Source organism: Lissotriton vulgaris, chromosome 4_1, assembly GCF_964263255.1.
Source record: "Lissotriton vulgaris chromosome 4_1, aLisVul1.2, whole genome shotgun sequence".
NCBI classification, from domain to species: Eukaryota; Metazoa; Chordata; class Amphibia; order Caudata; family Salamandridae; genus Lissotriton; species Lissotriton vulgaris.
In genome coordinates, this window is record NC_141691.1 from 1,997,430,344 (window position 1) to 1,997,453,445 (window position 23,102).

Below are 23,102 nucleotides of genomic sequence, written 5' to 3' on the forward strand. Positions count from 1 at the left end.
AGCTATCCGTCTAGTGGGTGAGTTGCAGTGTGTGAAACCAGAAAACCTGGAATCGCCCCTTGGTTTTAAAACTGCAGCGTCACAGTCTGCACGTGCGGCGTCTTGTATATCTGGCCTGGGTGAGGTTTAGACACACAACTTAGCAGCGCTCACTCAGGAGCACTGCACTGTTTGCTTTACCGTGAAAAGAAAGAAAGCCCTGCGCGGGGGCGGCTCCACTTCAATTAACACTCTTCCTTTGTCGGGGTGCAGAAAGCATGGGGAGGGTCCGAGATGTGCCTGGTCATGGTGAGAAGGGTGACATTCGAGTCTGTGCAGAATGCCTTGTCAGGGCGGGGCGGGAGGGCTGACGTTAGGAAGCATCGCACCTGTATAAAGCTGCAGAGACTCCCCGGCCTGGCAGCAGCGGCGACTCTCGCACCTCTCCTGGTTTCCAAAGAGCACGAACTTTGAAGAACAAGTGAAATGGCGGCGACCAAGAAAGTGATCACCGTGTTTGGGGCGACAGGTAAGACGAACCGGCACGAGGGAAAAGTGGACGTGAGCTGCTAAGAACTTCAGAGATGCATTGAAACGTACATGATAAAAGGAGGGGGGGGGGGGGGGCGCACTGGCGTCGCTACTCCCTAGAGGGGAGGGGGGGCGATGGGAGCCAGTGCCCAGCTCTGCTTATCCTTCCACCCTTGCTTGGGCCTCACCACCTCAGCCGTTGAATGAGGAAGGACCAACACAGAAACAAGCATTGGCAAAGCCAATTGATCTCGCCCTCAAATGGGAAGGGCCGACTTATTGGCTATGGCGCTATGCCATTGTGTTTTTGCATCGGCGCTCCTTGCATATAAGTGTTTTAATTAACTGTTCTAAGATGTCATTTGGCCATGCCAAAACAGTAAATAAAAAAAAAACTGCTGCCAGTTTGTTATAAAATCAATGACGGCAAATTATACATTCAAATACTGTTCTGCTTTTTCAGTAACAGACAAACAGGTTCTTTTCATCATTACTGGTCCAGGCGCGCAACACCCATTGAACTCACCAGGCTACCTAACCCCCCTCGTGTGTGGCAGCCCAGGATGAGACAGATCCCGGGCACACACAGAGCCACACCCGAACGTTTCACAGGTCTTTAAAAGACAATTTGAATGTTAATTAGGCCTTGCAGTTGTTTCACCCCTTCTAAGAGCCCCTGCAGCCCCACGCTGCCTACTGATTAAATGTTCAGCCCCCCTCCAAATGTTTTCTCAGCCCCCACTCCCCCCCCCCCCCCCCCCCGAAATTTTGCTCTAATTGCACCTCTGCTGAGCACTGTTGTAATACTACAGGTACGGCAAAAACAAAGTCCATTTCGCGTTTTGAACTCCCGCGGCATATACAGGGGTCGCTCTAGACATCTTGCTCTTTAGGACACCATCAGTTGTTGCGAGTTTTAAATTCCCCAGCTGACCTTACAAATCAAACTAGATATATTTAGGTCGGACAAAGAAAACAAAAGACACACAATTGATGAACGTGATGCAGAGCAAATCAAAACCTTCACCCCCAGTCAGGAGATCCGGGTTAAAACCATCATTCTTTTGCTCACCATGCCACCCCTGTTTAGACATAGCCATATGCAAATCAGTCTTGACCGTGTGCCCGAAACCGGTTCTAGGATGCTTGTTTCCTGTCCAGGGAGGACCTGGCCTGGCAGTTCGGGCTGGACTGTTCCCATTGGAGGCAGGGTCAAGACTGATTTGCGTACTCCTGGGTTCAAACTGGAATGGCATGGTGAGCAAAAAACGATGGATTTAGGCCCAGATCTCTGTACTGGGGTGAATGTATGACATTGTTCTGCATTCTGTCCATCCATTCTTCTTTTTGGACAAAGAAAACAAATCAGGTTCTTACAGTGATTTCAGAATGTAGTTAATATCTGCACGGTGAGTTAAAATGAAACCAAGCATCACTCCCCTGATGGCATCAATGGGAACATGACTTATTACATAATAGAGTACATCCTGGGTGGCTCAAGTCAGTTCTAACCACCAAACACTGTAAAATTGTACAGCGTGGCGGCTCGCCACACTCCTTGTGTGGTAGTTGGAACAACATTTTAAATTTAATTGACACTTTGCTTGGAAAAAAAAGCGCTATGACTGCAGCCAGTGTTGAAGGGACAAGCAACAATTAAAATATGGGGGATGGGTGGGTGTATGTGGAAGCAAGGACTACGTGGAGGGGTTATAGGATCTGGGATGGGGAAACAAAAAGCACCAGCATCAAGAACAAACACCAACAGGAAACAAAGAAAAAAAAATAGTCTCCCAAAACAAACACAAAAGCGTAAACATACTAGTAATTTGGCTTTGCTCGTGGGAGGAAACAAAACACAACAAGCATTGGCAAATTCAATAGGTGTTGCCTGTACAAGAGCTATTGGCAAAATGTTTTTGTGATGTTCTACACTAGTATGGCTGTTGTTAAAGGCATGGCTAAAAGGTAGTGTCGTAGAGTGGGGGAGTATGGTGTCGTAAAGTGGATTTATTAATGTACAGTGTGGCAGAGTGCTGTAAGATAGTGGATAGGAGCAGAGTTCATTGTTTCAGTGGCAGAGAGTGTTGAAGAGTGCAGTGTCACAGATTTTAGTGGTGTATAGTTGGGTGTAATAGGGTGGAGTGGACTAAGGTAGTGGGTGGAGTGGAATGCGGTTGTGTGGAGTAGATTGAAATGGGGTGATGTGTATTGGAGTGGGTGAATTATTGCCTTGAGGTGGGTGTATTGCATTGAAGTTATAGGACTAGGGTGTGGTAGGTTGGGTTAGGTGGATTGTATTGGAGTGGTGGATTCGGGTAGGGTGAATTGAAGTGGAATCAGGTGGATTAGAGTAGACTGGAGTGGGGTGGGCTGAATTTATTGAGGTGGTGTGGATTTGGGTAGAGTAGAGTGAATTGGAGTAGAGGGGTGGATTGGAGTGGGGTTGACTGGATTGAATAGGTGTGGGGTGGGTTGGATTCGGGTGAGGTGGGGTGGATTGCATTGGGGTGGACTGGATTGAGATGGATTGGATTGGGGTGAGTTGGAATGGGGTGGATTAGAGTAGGGCTGATATCTTTGGAGTGGGTTGCAGTAGGGTGGACTGGATTTGAGTTGGGTGAATTGGACTGGTTTGGAGAGCGGAGGATTGGATTGGAGTGGGGTGGATTGGAGTGGGACGAATTGGATTAGGTGGAATGAGGTGGATTGGATTAAGCGGGGTAGATTTGATTGGTTTGAGGTGTGGTGGATTTGAGTGGACTGGATTTAAGTGGACTAGACTAAAATGGGGCAGATTGTTTTGGATTGGAGTGGGGCAGATTGTTTTGGATTGGGGCAGAGTGGGGTGAGGTGGATTGGGATGAGGTAGATTGGATTGGGCAGATTGAAGTGGGTGGGTTATTTTGGATTAGAGTGGGGCGAGTTGAAGTGGTGTACGTTGGAGTGGGGTGAGTTGGAGTGGGGAGGGTTGGAGTGAAGCAGATTGTTTTGGATTGGAGTGGGTCAGTTTGTTTTGGATTGGAGTGGGGTGGATTGGATTGATGAATGTCATGGGGTGAGGTTGGCTGGATTGGGGTGCACAGCACTGCATAATATCGAAAATTACACATACAAAAGAAACCATGTCACTTTGCAATGTATAGAACAAGATAATTGTCATCTTTTAAGAACCGCACCCATGAGAAAAAAACAAACACGAGTACAAAGTGAGAAAAGAAAAATTGGCAAAATAAAAGGTTAAGTATAGATAATAAAACTTTGCAATTTTGTTTGTCCTGCCAGGTACGTTTATGCCAGTCACACACCTTCAGTTTGTAGGGCACTAGAAGTTAAGAAGAAAACACTTTTTGCTGTCATACACAAGTTGACATTTTTCTGCAGCACCAAAAAATGCTTCTTCTCTTGAACATCTGTACCCTACCTGGCTGTCATTTTGCTACATTGCCAACATGAAGTGTAAAGTCTGTCTTAAGTCTGTGGGAATATAATTTGTGAAGACTTAAGAGAAATGGTCCAATAATAGATCCCTGTGGCACCACAGCTAGAATATGTCATACTTTTGAGCATTCCTCTTGCACGCTTGCGTGAAAGGTGCGGTCAGCAGGTTTGCCAGGTAGCTTGGAAGGTGACCTAAATGAGCTTGCAGATCAGTCCTGTGTGTCGTACTCGCTAAAGACTTTGGCTACATACAGGTAATTTGTTAGTGTTAAACCTAGGGCTTATAACGTTCACTGCTAAGGTAAGTTGATTATTCGTTGAGTGTGCTTTCCAGAACCGAAACTGTACTTTCCAAAGTAGGCTTTTTATAGATGGAAAAGTCTCTGAAACAGGCAAGCATGACTATATCGAAGAGCATTGTAGGGCGGTATTTCTCAGTACCTCTCACTAGCTTCTCAGGTTAGGAAACACAATGTGCTCTATACACCAACACCATTTGAGAAGATGGCTTGATTTATGTGTAAAAAGACGTGTTTTATAGTCACAAAACGTGAATTTGCATTCCAAAATCTATTTAGTCCTGCATAATATTAAGCTAGCATGGTGTAATATCAAATGGGAGTACATTTGCTCACATACCTGGTTTGGACCTTCCAGAGCTGGGATCCTGTGCAGAGTTTGTGAATGTCCTCAAACTTGTTGGTTTGTGCTTACTTACTAACTTCTTACCCAGTACATTCATACCAGGTAAGATCACTTATTTACTCCTGTTCATAATTGTAGATAAAACACCTGCTCTCTTTACATCCCTAAAAATCACCAGCAAAGGGCTTTCCAGAATGTTCCTTTGTTAGATGAGGCCATCGGGGTTTTGAGTTCTATAGTGACACCTTTCACCAGATGGTTCATTTAAGGGAAATAGTCAATTTGATTTCAAGTTAGGAATGGATAGGAAACATCACTAAAATTGATGGGATTTAGAGGAAGGAGTTACTCCCACGTGCAAAATATTTTCTCCTTGTGGGACAAAAAAGTACAACCTGGCAAATGCATTGCACTTGAATGGAGACTTTTACATGACAAAATATACACCTGTAAGTAAGCCTGGAAAACTTCCAGAATTTCCATTATTACTCCAAGGAGAACAAAAAACTGCAGGGCAAATTCTGACTGTTTAGGTTGAGCCTAGCGCAGCGTGCTACACTAGGAGATGACCTTTTGGAATCGGTCTGCACTTTTCTGACACTTGTGCGTGTGGAGGCATCCACCTTGTGAGTGCGAGCAGCGGCGCGCAGGGCGCCATGTGGTCTGTATCATGTTTCATTTAGCATGGTGGCTTTCATTTTCATGGGCGTGCGTTAATTTTTTTTTTGCAATGGCTTGGCACGTAGGCAGCATGTCACAAATTCAACACAGCTCCACAGTTCTCAAACCATTAGCCACATCCAACTAACACACGAAAAAAGCCCACCAGCACTGCAAAAATCACTCGGACTCCATTGCTAGATCACCAGCCATTTTCTGCTATTTTTACACTGCCCCAGTTAGCACAGGGAGAACACTCCAAACCCCGACCACTGTTCCCACATCCAATGGTCGGCAGCCCTGGACGTCTGCCACACCCCCTTCCCAGAGCATCATGCCCCCCTTAACTCAGTTCCTTTCAATACACCAAAAAACAGGCTACTTCGTCAGCTCAACGATCCCTGCACAAACTATACCATCCTCTCAAATGATCATCAGCATGTCTCCACATTCCAGGCATCTTCACACGTGAAGAGCGCTCCGCACATTCAACTAGGTTCCCCAAGTCCAAGGCTGACTGTAAGTCTGTTGTTCTTCGAGAGTATAGATATCTATATATGTTTTTAAAATGTTCCCTCTTTTTTTTTAGCTTATTTGCATGTTTTTTTTCAGTGTCCTTCCTCCTGTGTATTCATTTGCTGCAAGGCTAAACACTTAAAAGGTCAATAAAGGCGAGACCTAATGGCTATGCCAATGCTTGTTTTAGAATCTGGTCAGATGACTGACTTTTTTCAGGACTAAGGGCTTGATTACAACTGGGCCAAATAAAGCCATCCCCTGTGCAAACGTGTGTGTGTATACAGCAAAAATATTAGTTGTGTAACTTTAGAGCACCTGGTAATGCTGGTAATCATCGTGCGATAAATTTCACATCTCCTGTTAAATATCACCAGGTCAAACCTGCCGGAATTTAATGGGTGTAGAAGGCCTGGTAGTTCCTGGGAAATACACATTTGGTGCATTTTACACCAACGTCTGCATTTTATTCTGAATTAATGGTAGAAAACCAGAACAGGTGCTGTTTATCACACCCAGCAAAGTTGTAACCCTGTAGGGGGACCAATTTTATCATGTGTCATAAATACACAGCACCCTCCATGGCCCTCATAACCAGGTCTTGAGGGGAATCCTGGTCTCAAGTAGGCATTCTTGTATATGCAGAAGAGAGCATCTTTATTTCCAGGTTAGTGATTCCATCACTTTTTGATAATTTTGTGAGCATGGAAGCCCCCTACCTGGGCATGGTGGGGTTAGGTGAGGGGTGTCATGACTCACTGAGAAGGTCCTCACCTGTTTACCACTTCTTGTTCCAGATGGGCACCCAAAAAACAAGGTTCTGGGATCATTGATGTCAGGACTGGGCTGGACCATGGGAAGGAAGTTCAGGTATTTAAGACCAAGAGATCTTGACCTTGTTTTATTCCTTCCTGCACTTCCATCAGGTCCCATCCATGACTCTCTTGTGTCCACTACAACTTTTGCATGTGCATCCTCCATGAATGTGTTGTCTAGATCAGGCCACAAAGCTCTACCCTTTGACTAGTATGGAAAAGACCCTGCAGAATTAGGGGTAGGATTGGCTTGGGCCTTGTGTTCAGTCAGGCGGTTCGCAAGGATCGTTCCTCAAAGAGCGACCGGCAGGTGGTTTCACCTGTGCAGAAGTATTGGAGCTGAAGTGCGCAGATGAATCCTCTATGCTCTGGTAGGTTTGTGCATCAATTTACTGACCTGGTGATGCACAGGTGGCGCCTCGAGCTCAAGAGTTTTCAAACAGAGGGGTGAAACTGGAGAGGCTTGACAGTGTACCAGGGAGCACAAGACACCGAATTGAAGGAAACTACTTTGTGTCCGGATGTTCTTCTTGTGAAAGCACATAATGCTAGCCAGTTACTGAAGTGGGCTGACCCACTGCACCATGCTGTTTGTGGTAGTGGGTGGAAGAGAAATGTGAATGACACAACAATAGACCAATGCATGATAAGGGCTGGCTAAAAGCCTCTTTAAGTAGTTATATTAAATGTGGAATTTTGGGGGGCGTAGCCAAGATGGTGGATGGGTGAGAAGTGTCTCCGAGTCTCTCCATCCCTGCCGCAGGCCCATCCACCCAGAACAGCACTTAACGTGGGGGCAGAACTCCAGAGCACCCTGCTCCTTATGTTCTGCCAGTGGGGGTCTCCCAAAGTCAAGGCGGAGGTCTGTTGGGCCATCTGGTTTCCGAAAAGAGACCGGTGCAACCGAGAGCACTGTGGCCAATGCACGGATGAATGTGGTGCATGCTCACAGACTGGGGTCGGGCGGGGGTGTTCCAGAACACCCTGCACATTGATCCATCCCCCCTCCTGTTGTGTGGAGGCTGAGATCCCGGTGAGCGGCACCCGGACTGGGTCACTGCCCTCCGGACCCAAAGGAACAGACTAGCAGATGAAGGGAGGAGAGGACCGTGGTTTGTATGGACACGGCGGCTGCCTGAGAGTGGCACAGCTGTGCTGCCCCCTTAGCGAGAAGTGGAGGAGGCGCCCGGGTGAGACCCGGGACACAGCAGGGCGGACGCGATCGGCCCGCCCAAGCACTCAAGAGCGGTGGACAATGAACCTGCCTGGCAGAGAGGAGTAGGGAGCAGGCACCATTATCGGAGCAGGCCCATGGACATTGACGGGGTGTGTGAGGAAGAGGCCCCCGCTAAGTGAGACGGTGAGTTGGTTACTGGGGAGAGGCCCCTACAGTGCCTCAGGCACGCAGGAAGCACCCGGAGGGCCACTGAAGAGGTCCCTGGGACAGGAACAGAGGACCCAGCACCCTCCTAAGAGAGACAAGGCTGATTTGCTTATCCAGCGACAGGCCCGGGACAATTGACTGCTGATGCAGTGGGAGCCCTCGTGCCCCTGGGGCCCTCGTCTGGTGGCTCTGCTGCTGCCGAAGAGCCTACAGCCAGATACAGTATAGCACGGAATAGGCAGAAGCCCACGTTGTTGGGTCTGGAGATCCCTTAAAGGGGGGGGACAAGATACGGGCCCCCCTGGTAGTGAGAACTTCTCAACCCTCAGTGTACTGGGCATTTCGCACAGCCGGAGCAGACTCTTACGAATTGGTGGGGCCAGCGCGCAGCAACTTACGAAAGAGGTAGGACCTTGGCCATCCAAAGATCACGGGGCCCAGCGGTGGCTAGTCCCAGATCCATCAGTCCCACCTGGGATGGAACATTCTTGGAGGGGAGGGCCCTACGGGGGCTCCACTGGCACTTACCTGTAGTGCAAACATCACAGGTGCACAACAAACGACCCGGAGAATGCCGGCAACTGGACCTCCCAGGGGCACCAAATGAAGCTGCAGAATTGAACCCAGCTAGGAGACCCTCACCTACCCATCGGGACGACAACCCATCCAGATGCAGGTCCCTGGGCTCCTGACCGCACATCCTAGGTCGCCCTCCTGGGATACAATGTGCCTTCCACTATGACGTCTGCGAAACGGAAGAAGGACCGCACCCTTTAAGACATAACTTCTCAAAACAACAGGGGCCCAGTTGAGTAACGCCATGGCGGGGGCACCTGCAGAGGGGCCTGCCGGTATGGGAATACCCAAGGAGCCAGCCACCCGCCCTCACCTGGAATCGTTGTTTGCAGCACTGCGTGAAGGTCTTCAGTCCTTCAAGAGGGAATTCACGCAAGAGCTTAAAGAAACACGGCAAGACCTGGATGGCATCTCCACACTGGGAGATCATGAAACAAGCAGGGATGAGGAGATCAAGCAACTACAACAAGAGATTCTCCACCTTAGGGACCAGCAACTAGACCTCCAGGCACACACAGAGGATCTAGAGAACAGGTCACGCTGCAACAACATCTGCATAAGAGGCATGCCCTCTGGCACAGAGGGATCAGACATTTCTACTTTTGTAAAGGATCCCTTCAGATCAATACTGGAGGCCCCCGCGGAGGAGGACATCAAGCTTGACAGAACACACAGGGTGGGCCCTAAAGCTCCACCACCAGACATTCTCACCTGTGTTCACGATTTCCCTTTGAAGGAGTGCATCTTCCAATGGGCGAGTGAGAAACATCCCATACCGTTCCAGGCCCACCACCAAACTCTGTATCAGAGCCCGTAACATACCAGGGTTAGAACCAGCAATGAAGATTATAACATACTGGTATCTTACATCCATCAGACTTCACAATTTCACACTGTACAAATCTCCAGACTGCTGGTGTCAATGTGGCTTTCCTGGCACTTTATGACATATATTATGGGAATGCCCGAAATTAGAGCCATATTGGACAAGGGTCCTTAACGACATTGACCAATTCCTTGAAACAAAACTCCAGAGACTCCCCAGCTATAAGTTTTGGGTCTTCCCAAAGCACTCATTTTTCCACTAAAATCCCGTAGAGGCAGGCAGACTGGGCCCGTACTAACATCTTTGCAGACAATACGAACGCACTGGGGTACACACCATACTCCGACATACCAAGGCTGGTTGCATAGACTGTGGCACATTATGCGAATGGAGCAAGTTACCCTCACACTAATGAATCAAAGCTCTGCTTTCCCCAAGCTCTAGAAGCCATTTCTGAGTCTCCTGTCGTTGAAATTTCTGCCCTAAGTATCTCTGCCTACTGAGCCTCTCGAAAGCCCCCACAACTCCAAATCCAAAGCCCTGATTCGGGATGAGGCTAGGTGGGTGAGTGCGACACCGTAGATACTAGTTATTACAAGGCAGTCCGGGTCCGGGGTGGGGAGGGAGGGGGGAGTTTTGGCGAAGTTAGACACATTTATGTAATGCATCCTGTGATCCACATGCTATTTGTCCTCTCACCTGAATTAACAGCATCCAGATTCCCGGGCTGTAGTTCGTTCTATGCTGCATGATTTTCGTTATTATGGGCTGCATGAGGTGTGCTGGCGCAAACTAAGTGGGCACTAAGACGAGGGGTAGGGCTTCAATTCCCTTTGTCCTCTTCAGGGAGGACAACACCCAGCAAACGGCTTGCTTCCGAGAGTGATCTTAGCTGATGGAGTTTACCGTCCAGACGAAGATGAGTCAGAACAGGTGACCCCAGGAATATGAGATATTGTGCTGGCATAGGTGTGTAGTGATTGGTCAAAAGTCTTAATGTTTCTGGAGAGTAAGCATGGCGAGGTCTTAGTTTAACGATGGGGTCTGATCTCTGAAGGTGATGGGTGCATGGATCTGGCCTTGTTTGAAAGTCTTGTACACAGACTAGTATGTCCGCTGGCGGGGCTTTGTCTGAACGAGGTGGGGCCACCCTGTGTGCTCTGTCCAGCTTAAGATTTGTGTTAGGTGGAATGCCGAGAATTTGGTTTAACAGGTCTCTCGTGTAGGTGAAGATGTCACCTACTTCCTCATTCATTTTCACCCTTCTGATCCTGATGTTATGTCTGAGGGAGCGATTTTCGAGATCCTCCTGCTGTGCCTGGAGACCTATATGTTGATCATGGAGGTGGATTACCTCCTGTTGCAAGGCCGCCATTTCCGTTTCTCTGCTTTTGCCTTTATCTTCCAATGCGGCCACGCGCTCCCCAATTTCGTGCACGTTCCTTCTGACATCTTTGATTTCCAATGTTAGGTCGCGTTTTACTGTTTGCAGCTCTTCGCGAAGGGTCATGAACAGCAACTCAAGGAAGGCACGTGTCACTGGTTCCTCCTTGACATTTTCAACCTGCGTTTGGGTTGGGTCTCCCGTGCTTGGGTGCTCCATCGTATATCCTCCCTGGGGGTGTGCAAAGTATACAGGCAGATTCGATGCAGTCCCCAAGAGCCGATCGTCCTGGCTGGGCCAAGGGCCCAGGGAGTCTCTCTGGTTGTCTCTCGGATGAATCCGGTGGATGGCTGTCATCTCTCACTCCTCTGAGGGTCTGGGATTCTCAAGCGCTTCACTTTCAGAAGGTGCTTATATTTTCCACGCACTCTGTGTCAGTCACGGCCTCTGCGAGGCAGTGTCTGGGTCCGAGCTGTCTCAGGAGTTCCCTGATGTGTTGAGCGGGGTCATCTTCTCTCTTAGCCTGCCACAGTGGAAGCTAGGGGCCACTCCTCCACCGCAGCAGACCCACCTTGTCACAGGCCCTCACTTCGTGCGCCTTGAGGCCCTCACCGGGTTATGTCAAGATGGGCCGGGCTAATCGCGGTGTAATCCGGCTTGCTCTACGGGCTGGGGGACTCCTCTTCTTGCTCTGTGGTCTCAGCGTGTGCTCGAAGCCTCCACTCTCTAGCAATGTGTTATGGATCACTTCTTTAGTGCCTTGCTACCTGAGTTGTGACAAGTCCGGTCTCTAATTGGACCCTCTGCTTCCGCCTATGTGGGGCCCCCTGAGAAGATGCCACTAGGCTGCCAGCTGCCAGCTGCACAGGCAGCCGAGTTCAGGACCCCTAGGCCCGCACCTATGCTTACCGCGTCTGGGCACCCCTGAGCCCTTCTTTTTCTCACTCCTGTTGTTTCCGTCCCTGCTAGCTCTGCTCCTTCCGCGCCTGCGTGGCCACGTGATCAGTAACAGAGGTCCAGCCTTAAGTATCGTATATAAACGGGCTGATTGTGAAGTGGATTTGGTGGTCTTAGACGGAGTGTTTAGAAGGATTGGGGAGACTCGTAGCGGCCACCCGCTAATGACGGCCATGCTCGTGTTCCCCTTTGCCCCTATCTTCGGCTCCACTGGTCTGTGTCTCTCACCCCGTAAGGGTTGAACAATTAAATGGGTGCTGTTCATGCCACTAACTCAAACCTAGGCTGAGCTCGACGGGGTCCACTCACTTGTTTCTTGCCATTCCGCAGCTTTGTGCTATCCCGCCCTACTCGGGGATCATCAGTCCTCAGTGACACTCGGTATCGTTGTGCTGCTTTTCCCCACAAGAACTGCTTAATTTTAATTGACTGCTGTGTGCCTGCTTGCCGAGTTGATTTATTTGCACTTTAATTTATTTGATCAGCCGCTTTGACTGTTTGTGCGCGTTTTCACTAGCGCGACGCTGTGCTCCCCCCTCCACCTCCATTTTGTTGTTATTGTGATCCCTGGAGCCCGCCCCGCCTCCCAGCTGAGCCGCCCTCCCACTGACCAGATCAGCGCTACAGTACCTGAGAGCGCCGTGACTCGCTCCTGTCCCTCAGGCTGAGTGGTCGCTCCCAGGTGTCCCCTCGTGACACTCGGTATCGTTGTGCTGCTTTTCCCCACAAGAACTGCTTAATTTTAATTGACTGCTGTGTGCCTGCTTGCCGAGTTGATTTATTTGCACTTTAATTTATTTGATCAGCCGCTTTGACTGTTTGTGCGCGTTTTCACTAGCGCGACGCTGTGCTCCCCCCTCCGCCTCCATTTTGTTGTTATTGTGATCCCTGGAGCCCGCCCCGCCTCCCAGCTAAGCCGCCCTCCCACTGACCAGATCAGCGCTACAGTACCTGAGAGCGCCGTGACTCGCTCCTGTCCCTCAGGCTGAGTGGTCGCTCCCCAGTGTCCCCTCGTGACACTCGGTATCGTTGTGCTGCTTTTCCCCACAAGAACTGCTTAATTTTAATTGACTGCTGTGTGCCTGCTTGCCGAGTTGATTTATTTGCACTTTAATTTATTTGATCAGCCGCTTTGACTGTTTGTGCGCGTTTTCACTAGCGCGACGCTGTGCTCCCCCCTCCGCCTCCATTTTGTTGTTATTGTGATCCCTGGAGCCCGCCCCGCCTCCCAGCTGAGCCGCCCTCGCCCCTCCCCCTCCACTATCCATATATGACAGGAGTTCCCGCGCGCAGCGTTCACGCGCAGCGATCGCGCCCAATCCGCGCCGAAGGTGCGCCAAAGGTAAGCCCGTCTACGCCCGTCCGCGCCTGGACCGCGCCCAGTGCCAGACCCCCTGCCCCTCGCGCTGCCCAGCCCTCCCGCATTACCTACGATGCCGCCACCCTCCTAGCCCTTAACCCCGGTCGCGCCCCCTACTGCGTCCAAGCCGCTCCTGGACACACCCATGGACCTTTCTCCTGCTACTCCTGCAAATTCAGCGGCACCGACAACATCTCTGCTACGACCACACCACAGATTCCCGACCCCAACCACCTACACTGCATCCTTCTCAACACCCGCTCGGTCCACAGACACGCCATTGACCTATGGAATCTACTAGACACCATCTCTCCGGACGTCGCCTTCCTAACAGAAACATGGATGAACGCTTCCTCCGCCCCAGACATCACCATTGCCATCCCTGAAGACTATAAGATCACTCGCAAGGACCGTACCGGCCACACAGGAGGAGGAATCGCTATCGTCCATAAGAAATCAATCCGCATCTCAACCAGCTCTGACGCCAACCTCGCCAACTCCGAACACCTTCACTTCCAGATCCACATCGACCCCAAGACCACACTCAGAGGCACCCTCCTCTACAGACCACCAGGACCCCGCGCAAAATTTAGTGAAGACATCACGGACTTCATCACTCCTCACGCGCTCCCCTCCAAAGACTACATCCTTCTGGGAGACCTCAACTTTCACCTTGAAAAGATCAACGACCGCAACACCACCACCCTCTTGGACAACCTCGCCAACCTCGGACTTAAACAACTGGTCACTTCCCCCACCCACATCGCAGGTCACACACTCGACCCCATCTTCACCTCCAGCAATCATGTCTCCTTCAGCCACACTACGGATCTCCTCTGGACTGACCACAGCTGCGTTCACTTCACCTACAACAAGCCAAAACCCATCAACCACCTCCAACCAACTCTGCAAAGAAACTGGAACAAAATCACCATCGACCAGATCTCCTCATCGCTCCTTCTAAACACCCCAGCCCACTCTTCTAACCCAGACCAAGCCGCCGCCAACTTCACCCTATGGTTATCCAACACCGCCGACACCTTAGCACCACTGAAAAAACGTCAAAGCAAACCTGGCAACAAGAAGGCCTCATGGTTCAACGATGATCTTAAGAAGTCCAAGAAACTCTGCCGCTCCCTTGAAAAGACCTGGAAAAAAGACCCAACCACTAGCACCAAGGACGCCTTCAAAAACGCCACCCGCACTCACCACCAACTAATCCGAAAGGCCAAGAAAACAGCATTCAAGGATCGACTTGACAAAAACACCCACAACAGCAAGGAACTTTTCAACATCGTCAAGGAATTTTCCAATCCCTCGGCCAACTCCAACGACATCACCCCCTCTCAAGCCCTCTGCGATTCCCTAGCCTCATTCTTCCACAATAAGATTGCAGACATCCACAACAGCTTCGACAACCAACCCGGAGACCAACCCACCCAACCATATGCTGAACACTCTCCCCCCGTGAACACCCTTAACGACTGGAACCCAATCTCCACTGAGGACACCATCCGCCTAATGAACTCCATCCACTCAGGATCCCCCACAGACCCATGTCCTCACCACATCTTCAACAAAGCAGACTCCGTCATAGCACCGCACCTCCGAGACGTCATCAACTGCTCCTTCAACTCCGCCACCTTCCCGGTAAACTGGAAACACGCTGAACTCACCGCCCTTCTGAAAAAACCCACAGCGGACCCCACCGAACTAAAAAATTAGCGCCCCATTTCGCTCCTTCCATTCCCGGCCAAAGTAATCGAGAAAGCTGTCAACAACCAGCTCGCCGCTTTCCTCGAAGCCAACAAATCCCTCGACTCCTCACAATCTGGCTTCCGAGCAAAACACAGCACTGAGACCGCCCTCATCGCAGCAACAGACGACATTCGAACTCTACTGGACAATGGAGACACAGTCGCCCTCATCCTCCTCGACCTCTCTGCAGCATTCGACACAGTCTGCCACAGCACCCTTTTACAACGCCTCAGTAACATCGGAATACAAGGAAAAGCACTTGAATGGATCACCTCGTTCCTCACCGGAAGAACCCAGAGAGTCCGCCTTCCACCATTCAAGTCCGAGGCCACTGAAGTCATCTGTGGCGTACCACAAGGATCCTCACTCAGCCCCACCCTCTTCAACGTATACATGAGCCCCCTCGCGGCCATCGCCCGCCAACACAACCTCAACATCATCTCTTACGCGGATGACACTCAACTAATCCTTTCTCTCACCAATGACCCCAGCACCGCCAAAACTAACCTACACGAAGGAATGAAAGAAGTTGCCGAATGGATGAAACACAGCCGTCTGAAACTGAACTCAGATAAAACAGAAGTCCTCATCTTAGGTACATCCCCCTCTGCATGGGACGACTCTTGGTGGCCGGAAGCCCTTGGAAAAGCACCCATCCCGACAGACCACGCACGGAACCTAGGCGTCATCCTGGATTCTTCACTCTCAATGAACAGACAAGTAAGCGCCGTATCCTCATCCTGCTTCAACATTCTTCGCATGCTCAAAAAAACATTTCGCTGGATCCCCACCGAAACCAGGAAAACAGTCACCCATGCTCTGGTCACGAGCCGACTGGACTACGGAAACACCCTCTACGCAGGTACTACCGCTAAACTCCAGAAGAAACTCCAACGAATCCAAAACGCCTCAGCCAGGATCATATTAGACATCCCACGCAACGAACACATCTCCGGTCACCTGAAAGACCTCCACTAGCTACCCGTCAATAAGAGAATCACTTTCCGAATGCTAACCCACGCACACAAATCACTCTACGACATCGGACCAGAATGCCTCAACTCACGACTGTCCTTCTACACCCCCTCCCGCCAACTACGTTCTTCTAGCCAAGCCCTCGCCACTGTACCTCGCATCAACAAGACCACAATGGGAGGCAGATCCTTCTCATACCTGGCTGCTAGAACATGGAACTCACTCCCCACTTACCTTCGCCTTACCCAGAACCACCTAGCATTCAGAAAGCAACTTAAAACATGGATATTTGACAAGTAATCCTCCTCCCCTTCCTAAGCGCCTTGAGACCCTCTGGGTATGTAGTGCGCTATATAAATTCTTTGACTTGACTTGACTTGACGGGGTTGAAGGCAGTATCAGGTAAGGGCTCTGTTCCTCGTTGGGCAATTCGACGGATGCACCGGACTCACACGGGCCCGGCTTCACTGCTCCACCAGGTCTGGTTCCTGTCCACCGATGTGCGTGCAGGCAGCCCTGTGTAGGCCGAGTGTGGGCCGCACCAACTAACGACCCTGAGCTCTCTAGTTGTGGCCGCCTTGTCTGTCCTTCAGTTCTCCACACTCACCTCATATTGGCTCGCCAGTGCTGGGCGAGCAAGCTAGCTGTTCGCCCCCCGAGTCCTGCATCGTTAGTTGAGCCCTCCGTGTCCGCGGCACTGTGTAGATCACGGGCCTCTCCCGGTTTCAGCGGGTGTTCCGTCTGTACGGTGTCGCTGTCTCAAAAGCTCCCAGATTGTTCCCGGAGTCTCCAGGAACGGGTCTCGAACAGGTTCTGCCCTTTGTGCCCGGGCTGTGCAGTGGGAGTTGCAATTCTGGGCTGACGGTGGGCGGGAGCGAAGAAACACCGCCCTAGCTCGCTGCCATCTTGGCCACGCCCCCTCAGTGATATGTTAACAGGAAGGTGAGGCGTGAGATACGATCCAGTACTGCTTTCATGTAATCACCATTGCAGCGCCCGTCCTTGCAATAATAAAGTACACTGTTTCATACTTTCATTCATCAAGTGAAAACCCGCTATTCACATATGTTTTGCACAAAACAACAAGGTACACGTTAAGGGGTTAAACCTGAGATGCAGGTCGTCCAACACAAGACGAACCACCCCGCGCCTCCCTCCCTAGGATTAGCGTTTGTGCCTCAGCACTCGGCTCCCGCACTCACAAACCACTCTTACTGTCCTCAATGAACGTTGCCAGTTTCGGAATCAAGTCTCTCGGACTTTTCAATTGCTTTTTCATCCCGGCAAATCCCATCTACTCGCAGGCAGACGCAGTGAAACCAAAAACACTCCTTAGTGACCATGCCGGAAGTAAACTGCTTCTCGTTCAGGTGCACGTCCTGTGCGGTCCGACTTGCCGCATTCACATGTAAATGTAATGTAAATGTGTTGTATTTGTATAGCGCAAACAGTAACCAGTAAGCATCCAGGCGCTTGTACTCCTACCACAAGGGAACCCCTCCTGGCTTTTCCTTGTGAGGTGTCCACTCCTGGGCATCCCATGGTGAAACTAGGCATCCCTTGTGTATCGGAAGCCGTTGTGGAGACTAAGCAAGCTATTGCCCAGAGTTGCAGCGTGGGGGCTATGCTTAGATTCGGCACTGAGGCGAGAATATCCGGTCAGAGGAATTTAAGCCTGATCCCGCCGAGGCAGGAATCGAACCCTGGTCCCTGGCCAGCGCTCTGCATCAAGGTCTGCCGCTCTAACCATTGAGCCACACTTCTCCACTATGTGAGGTAAGATCCCAAGCCATATTCCTCGGAATTGACTCCGTATTGTTTTTTTGGCTTCAAGAATGGGAGACTGTACAGATATTTGCAAGTACGAAATGCGTTATAAAAAATGGTAATTCCGGGGATGTGACCCTTCTGGAGGCTTCGCCTCTGGAGGATAGACTCCTGGACGGCTGCATGTCGCATAAGGCAACCTCTCTGACCTATTCCAAGTTGATCAATAACTCACTAAACCCCCTCCGCAGCTCCATGACAAGTGGGAGAGAGATTTTGGGAATTGGAGGAGGACGAATGGCGGGAGACATTGGCATTGGCTAATGAGGTAGAAATATCGTAACCGTAATTGTAGAAGGCAGTGTGGTCAAGAGGGTACATTCATGCACATAATATGGGTCCGCTGAAAGGCAGGTATTGAAGGTATGTGGTCCGTTGCATGGAGGAGGTGTTGGGAGTATTCCTGAAACCAGATCCCAAATGGTATTTGCTGAATGTGTGGGAGCCCACGGACCTGGGGAGTAATGGAGAAGATGTGGTCAGCTCTGGAGGCGATGGTTGCTAAAAGAAATATTGCAAGGAAATGGGGGGTGCAAGACGTACCAACATTTAAAGAATGGGATAACGATATGGATTGGTATATTGCCTGTGAGAAAACGGTTTATGTGTCCAGGGGGTGCCCCAAAAAATGGATGCAAAAATGGGGAAAATGGAACTCTTATAGAGGGGAAATATGCACACCGCCCAAAATGCCGGCACAGCCTACCCCAGAAGAACTTGAGATATAAAACGCGGACACTATAGAAAATAAATCGAAGGCACCATATAGATATCAACTTGAACATTGCTATATTGTGAATCTGTACTACTGTTCTTTGTGTTTGTACTCAATAAACAGGCATTTAAAAAAAAAATATGGGAGACTGCACAATCCCGGTCTGGCTTCATGTATATTTATATTGTTTTTTTCATTTCAAATCTAAAAGCGTGCCTTGCTGAATACAACAGGGCAACACGATTCAGCAAAAGCTTTCTACTGGGCCATCAAGTTCCAGTGTCAAGAATGTCCATTTAAAGGGAAACTTCCCATCTTTAACCACCATCACCCAATTAAAATCCGAACATTAAACCATGTCCTAATTCATTTTCTGGTGAAGTACCTTTAAGTCACAAATTTTATAAATACACACATCAAATGTTTTTATTCATTACAATTTTTCAAATTCCTTTGTATAAATTGAATGCTTTTATAGGCATTTTTATTTTTTACAATTACACAGCTTTTATATATAATATGGTTTTAGAAAATATAGTTGTATACAATATCTGTGCTTTGATTTAGTTATATTAGATACCATGTTTTTAATTAATATTAGTTCTAATACTTTTCGGTGTTAATATCATTCATGTAATTGCTTTACCATTTTTTGTACAGCTTGTAATTTTTCATGTGTAATTTTTTTTGCATTTAATTAGTAATGTATAATTTGCTAACAGGGTTAGTGGGTAAATAGGATGGGAAGTTATTTAAATTTATTTTTAATTTTTAATTTGTTATTTGAATATTGAACTGATTGATTAGGTACATTGATTTATTTTAATAATTTAAGTGTGTTTTGTGATTATTAAATATATTTTTTATTCTATAGTTAAATAACTAATTTATATTTTAGTTGTTAGACAGGCTGGTGAGTGAGTTAAAGGATACTTTTATTAATGTAATTTTTGTAATGTTTAATGTTATTTGTTTAAATACTATATATTTTTTATTTTTAATATGTTTTAATAATTTTATGTTAGCTATTTAAATGTTTGTTTGAAAATGATTAGTATTTGGAATGCTATATGTAACCCTTCTAATTTCCATGTTTTCACTTATGTTGGAGTGAGAATAGTAAATTTAACCCCTCCTATGGCCAACACTTTCCTTCTATTTGTTTGATGTTCATGGGAATAGTAAATGCAACCCGGCCAAAACTCAATACTTTCCCTACTATTGTTTAGACTGGAGTGGGAATAATAAATCTTTCTGCCCTAAAGTTTACACTTTCCATTATTTTGCTTATGTTGGAGTGTGAATAGTAAATGTAACCCCCAAGTCCATCATTTTCCCTACTGTTTGATTTGAGTGGGAATTGTAAATTTAACCCCTCCCAATTCCAACACTTTCCCTACTTTTGCTTACATTTTAGGGGGAGTAGTAATTGTAACTCCTCCAAAATGTAGTACTTTTTCTACTTTTGCTTACATTGGAATTAGATTTGTTTAATCTCACTCCTTTGAAGTCAAGCAATTTTTCCAGTGTTTTTTTTAATCATTTTTGTAAATTATTTTGTACTTGTTTAATGTTTAAATTATTGTTAAAGAAATATATATATTTTATTTAAATGTACTTTTTTAACGATTATTTAACATTTTTAGTGAATTGCGATATTTTACTGTTAATATCTTAATTTTTATTTCTTAGTAATTTTTGATGTTAGTGTCTTAATTGTCGAAATATATATTTTTAAATACATACATATTATTTATTTGACAGTAATTATTTTTTATCATAATTGAAATATTTAAATTAGATTATGTATAGGTTTTGTGTATGTTAGCTAACTTTTACTTTTAAGTTACTGTTGACATATTTAACTTAATGTACTTTAAATATTTAATTGTTTTATATTAAGTGTGTGTGTGTGTGTGTAAGAAATGTTATTATTGTTTTAGGTGGGCGACTCGCCACCTCAAAAAATAATCACAACCATTGTTAGGGTTAACCCTCAAAGCCATTAAATTAACCTGAGCTCAGCCCCCTGGTAGCTATGGCACAGAGCAGGCACACTTACCTTAGGGCTGTGTGTAAAGTATTTATGCAGTGCCAAGACAGCAATAAAGTTGAAATGCAAAACAATAGAAATCGCAAACGGAATTACACAAATCGAGTTAAATTAAAATAAACAAATGGCACAAAACTGACAAACATCTAATAATGGGATCCGTAGGTATGAATTTTTTAAGATGTAAGTAGGAATAGCCCAGGAAACACCAAGTGCCAATTATAGTCAATGGTTGTGGTAGACCCGGACCTACGCCAATTTGATGCTGACCACGATGGAGCGCAGGTCGGATACACCAACTGGGTTCATCCAAGCCAGAAAATGTTCCTTCTGACAGTCCTTTAAGGCCCATTCTACCACAGGAACACTACATCTCCCCAGGATAGGCACTTTAAGACATACAGGGTGCGCGGCAGAGGTCAACAGTAGGGTCCAGTCCAGGTCCACTTGCCACCGGGCAGCTGGGCAGTTACTGGAAAGGCCCCTTGTAGCCTGTTGTATCCTTGTAGCTTGAACAGTGGTGCTATGACCCAAGGACTTCGCTTCTTTTGCCAGGGTACAAGAGAGCAGGTCCAGTAATTCAGGGTTGTACTAAGGGCGCACTCACCTGGTTCAGTCCTCTTCTGGTCTTACTCTGGTACCCGGATGGTTCTGAAGTGGGTGCCTGGAGATGCCACATTTAGGCCTTAAAGTATGGGAAAAAGTGATGGATTGAATGACTGAATTAATGTCATTCAGTGGTAATTACTTAGGAAGCTTCTCAGTCCATTATCTTGCACACCATGCCACCCCAGATTAAACCCAGCCATATGCAAATCAAGTTCAACCCTGCTCCAATATGAACAGTGTATGGTGCATGGGACAACTGTTTGTAAAAAATAGATTATAAAATAACAGATGCAGAGGTAAAAAATAATTTAAAGGTAAAATAGCGGTGTTAAGTTATGTATATGGAAAAATAAACGGAGAGTAAAAAGGTACAATTTTTACCACTATATTTTTCCCTTACACTATGGTGCTCTGCCATTTTATGGGGGAATACCCCAGTCCTCATTCCGTGCCCCTGTTCTTCCCACATCTTATACTAACTCTTACACTATCACATACCTCTTCGATTAGCCACCACCCCTAATTTGGTATCCTAACCCATCTCATACTTTAACCCCCCATACTGAATGGTAACCCTTACTCTGACGCAAACTATAAGATCTTACTTTAGAGTATTTTGTACTTCTAACCTAACCACTAACATTAACCTATTCCCCCTCCTAACCCATATACATTGCCTTACTCTAACCCTAATCCTTAAACATAAATTAAACCAAACACTTCTAAACTTCTCTTTAACCTCATTGAATACTCACATTCAGTTTTTATACTAGTTTTTCAATGTGTTTGTAAACTGTACCTTTTTTCAGCCTAATATTTTGCTTTTTTTAAATTATTTGGATTTACTTTTACTTTGTTCTTGACTTTTTCATTCTGTTTTATTGCAAACTGCGTTCATACTTCTGTGCACTTCCTTTCTCTCATCATGTGTGCAAAACATTTTCTTTCGTACTCTTAGACCTCATATTTAACTTGAGCTGTGAACTTTTATTTCACGATCTTGTATTAATCTTTTAAACTACAAGATCCCTGGAAAATGTTTTCCTATTTTATTTCCTTACTTCATTTGCAGTTTTTCTCTAATAACTTATACTGCTTTGAAATAATGTGGACATGTGTGATAGATTGTGTGTCGCTGAACGAGTCTGTGTTGACTCTGCATATATTCTGTGTCTCTGAGACACATGTTCAGATGATCAGTTGATTCACAATGGGTGCTCCAACGATGACTCTCCCAATAGGCCTATAATATATATCACTTTACTCATGCTAATGTTTTACCTTTGGTATACAGTATATATTATAAATGTGGCACTTGCACAGTACCCTCTATTTTAGTTTTTTGATGGCAGTTAAATGGTTAAAGGTGGTTTCACCGGGATGGAAAAATAAAACAATTTGGCTATGAATAATTGCTTGAAGTCCTGCTTGAAGAAGGTGGGTGAACATAGAACAAGGGAACCCTGTAAGTCATAAGGGGCCATGGGTGAGCAGTATATGATATTAGAGACATTGGTCCCTATCAACATGAAACATGAAGTAATACACACAGAACTTCAATCAGAGCTGTGTAGGTCTATATCCAAATGGATTTTTTTAAATTTTATTTACACATTCAATAAACACAGAAAACATGTATTATAATGCAGTGAGCAGAAGTGACGGGGTTTAGGAAATCAACAGATTTACAGACCTCAGGCATTTGTTTATATGTTTGCAGTCATATGAGGAGCCATCAAACTCTACATTTTTTGACACTTTGGTTTCATAAAAGTCCAGAGTGTTCCCACTGACCCTCTTTAGGCTAATCCAACCGCGCAACCCCCTCATCTGCAAACCCCATTAATTGGTCCTTACTCTTTCTTTCCTCTCTTTTTGTGCAGACAATTGCTGTGGTGTCACTCACCTGTACTCACCTCTCTAAACTGTTTGTATTCTGCTGTCAAGCCTCAGTTTACCACTGTGATGTCTTCCCATACCGCTTCTATGGTACCACAGCCTGCCCAGGCACCTACCCCTGTTATTGTCTGCCAAAATACATGATGTTTGTGCAATACCATACTCTTAGGTGCGGCCTATAAGTTTTTAGGT

At 47.0% G+C, this 23,102-nt stretch overlaps 1 protein-coding gene across 1 annotated transcript in view; it reads left to right on the forward strand.

The window, feature by feature from the left end:
• The first annotated feature begins 326 nt into the window (after positions 1-326).
• LOC147724818 (nmrA-like family domain-containing protein 1) overlaps positions 327-23,102 on the forward strand; it is a 71,700-nt gene continuing 48,924 nt past the window's right edge. Inside the window, exon 1 of the mRNA XM_086966320.1 lies at positions 327-508. Within this exon, the coding sequence (XP_086822446.1) occupies positions 466-508 (43 nt within the window). The 5' untranslated portion in view covers positions 327-465. The remainder of the gene's footprint in view (positions 509-23,102) is intronic.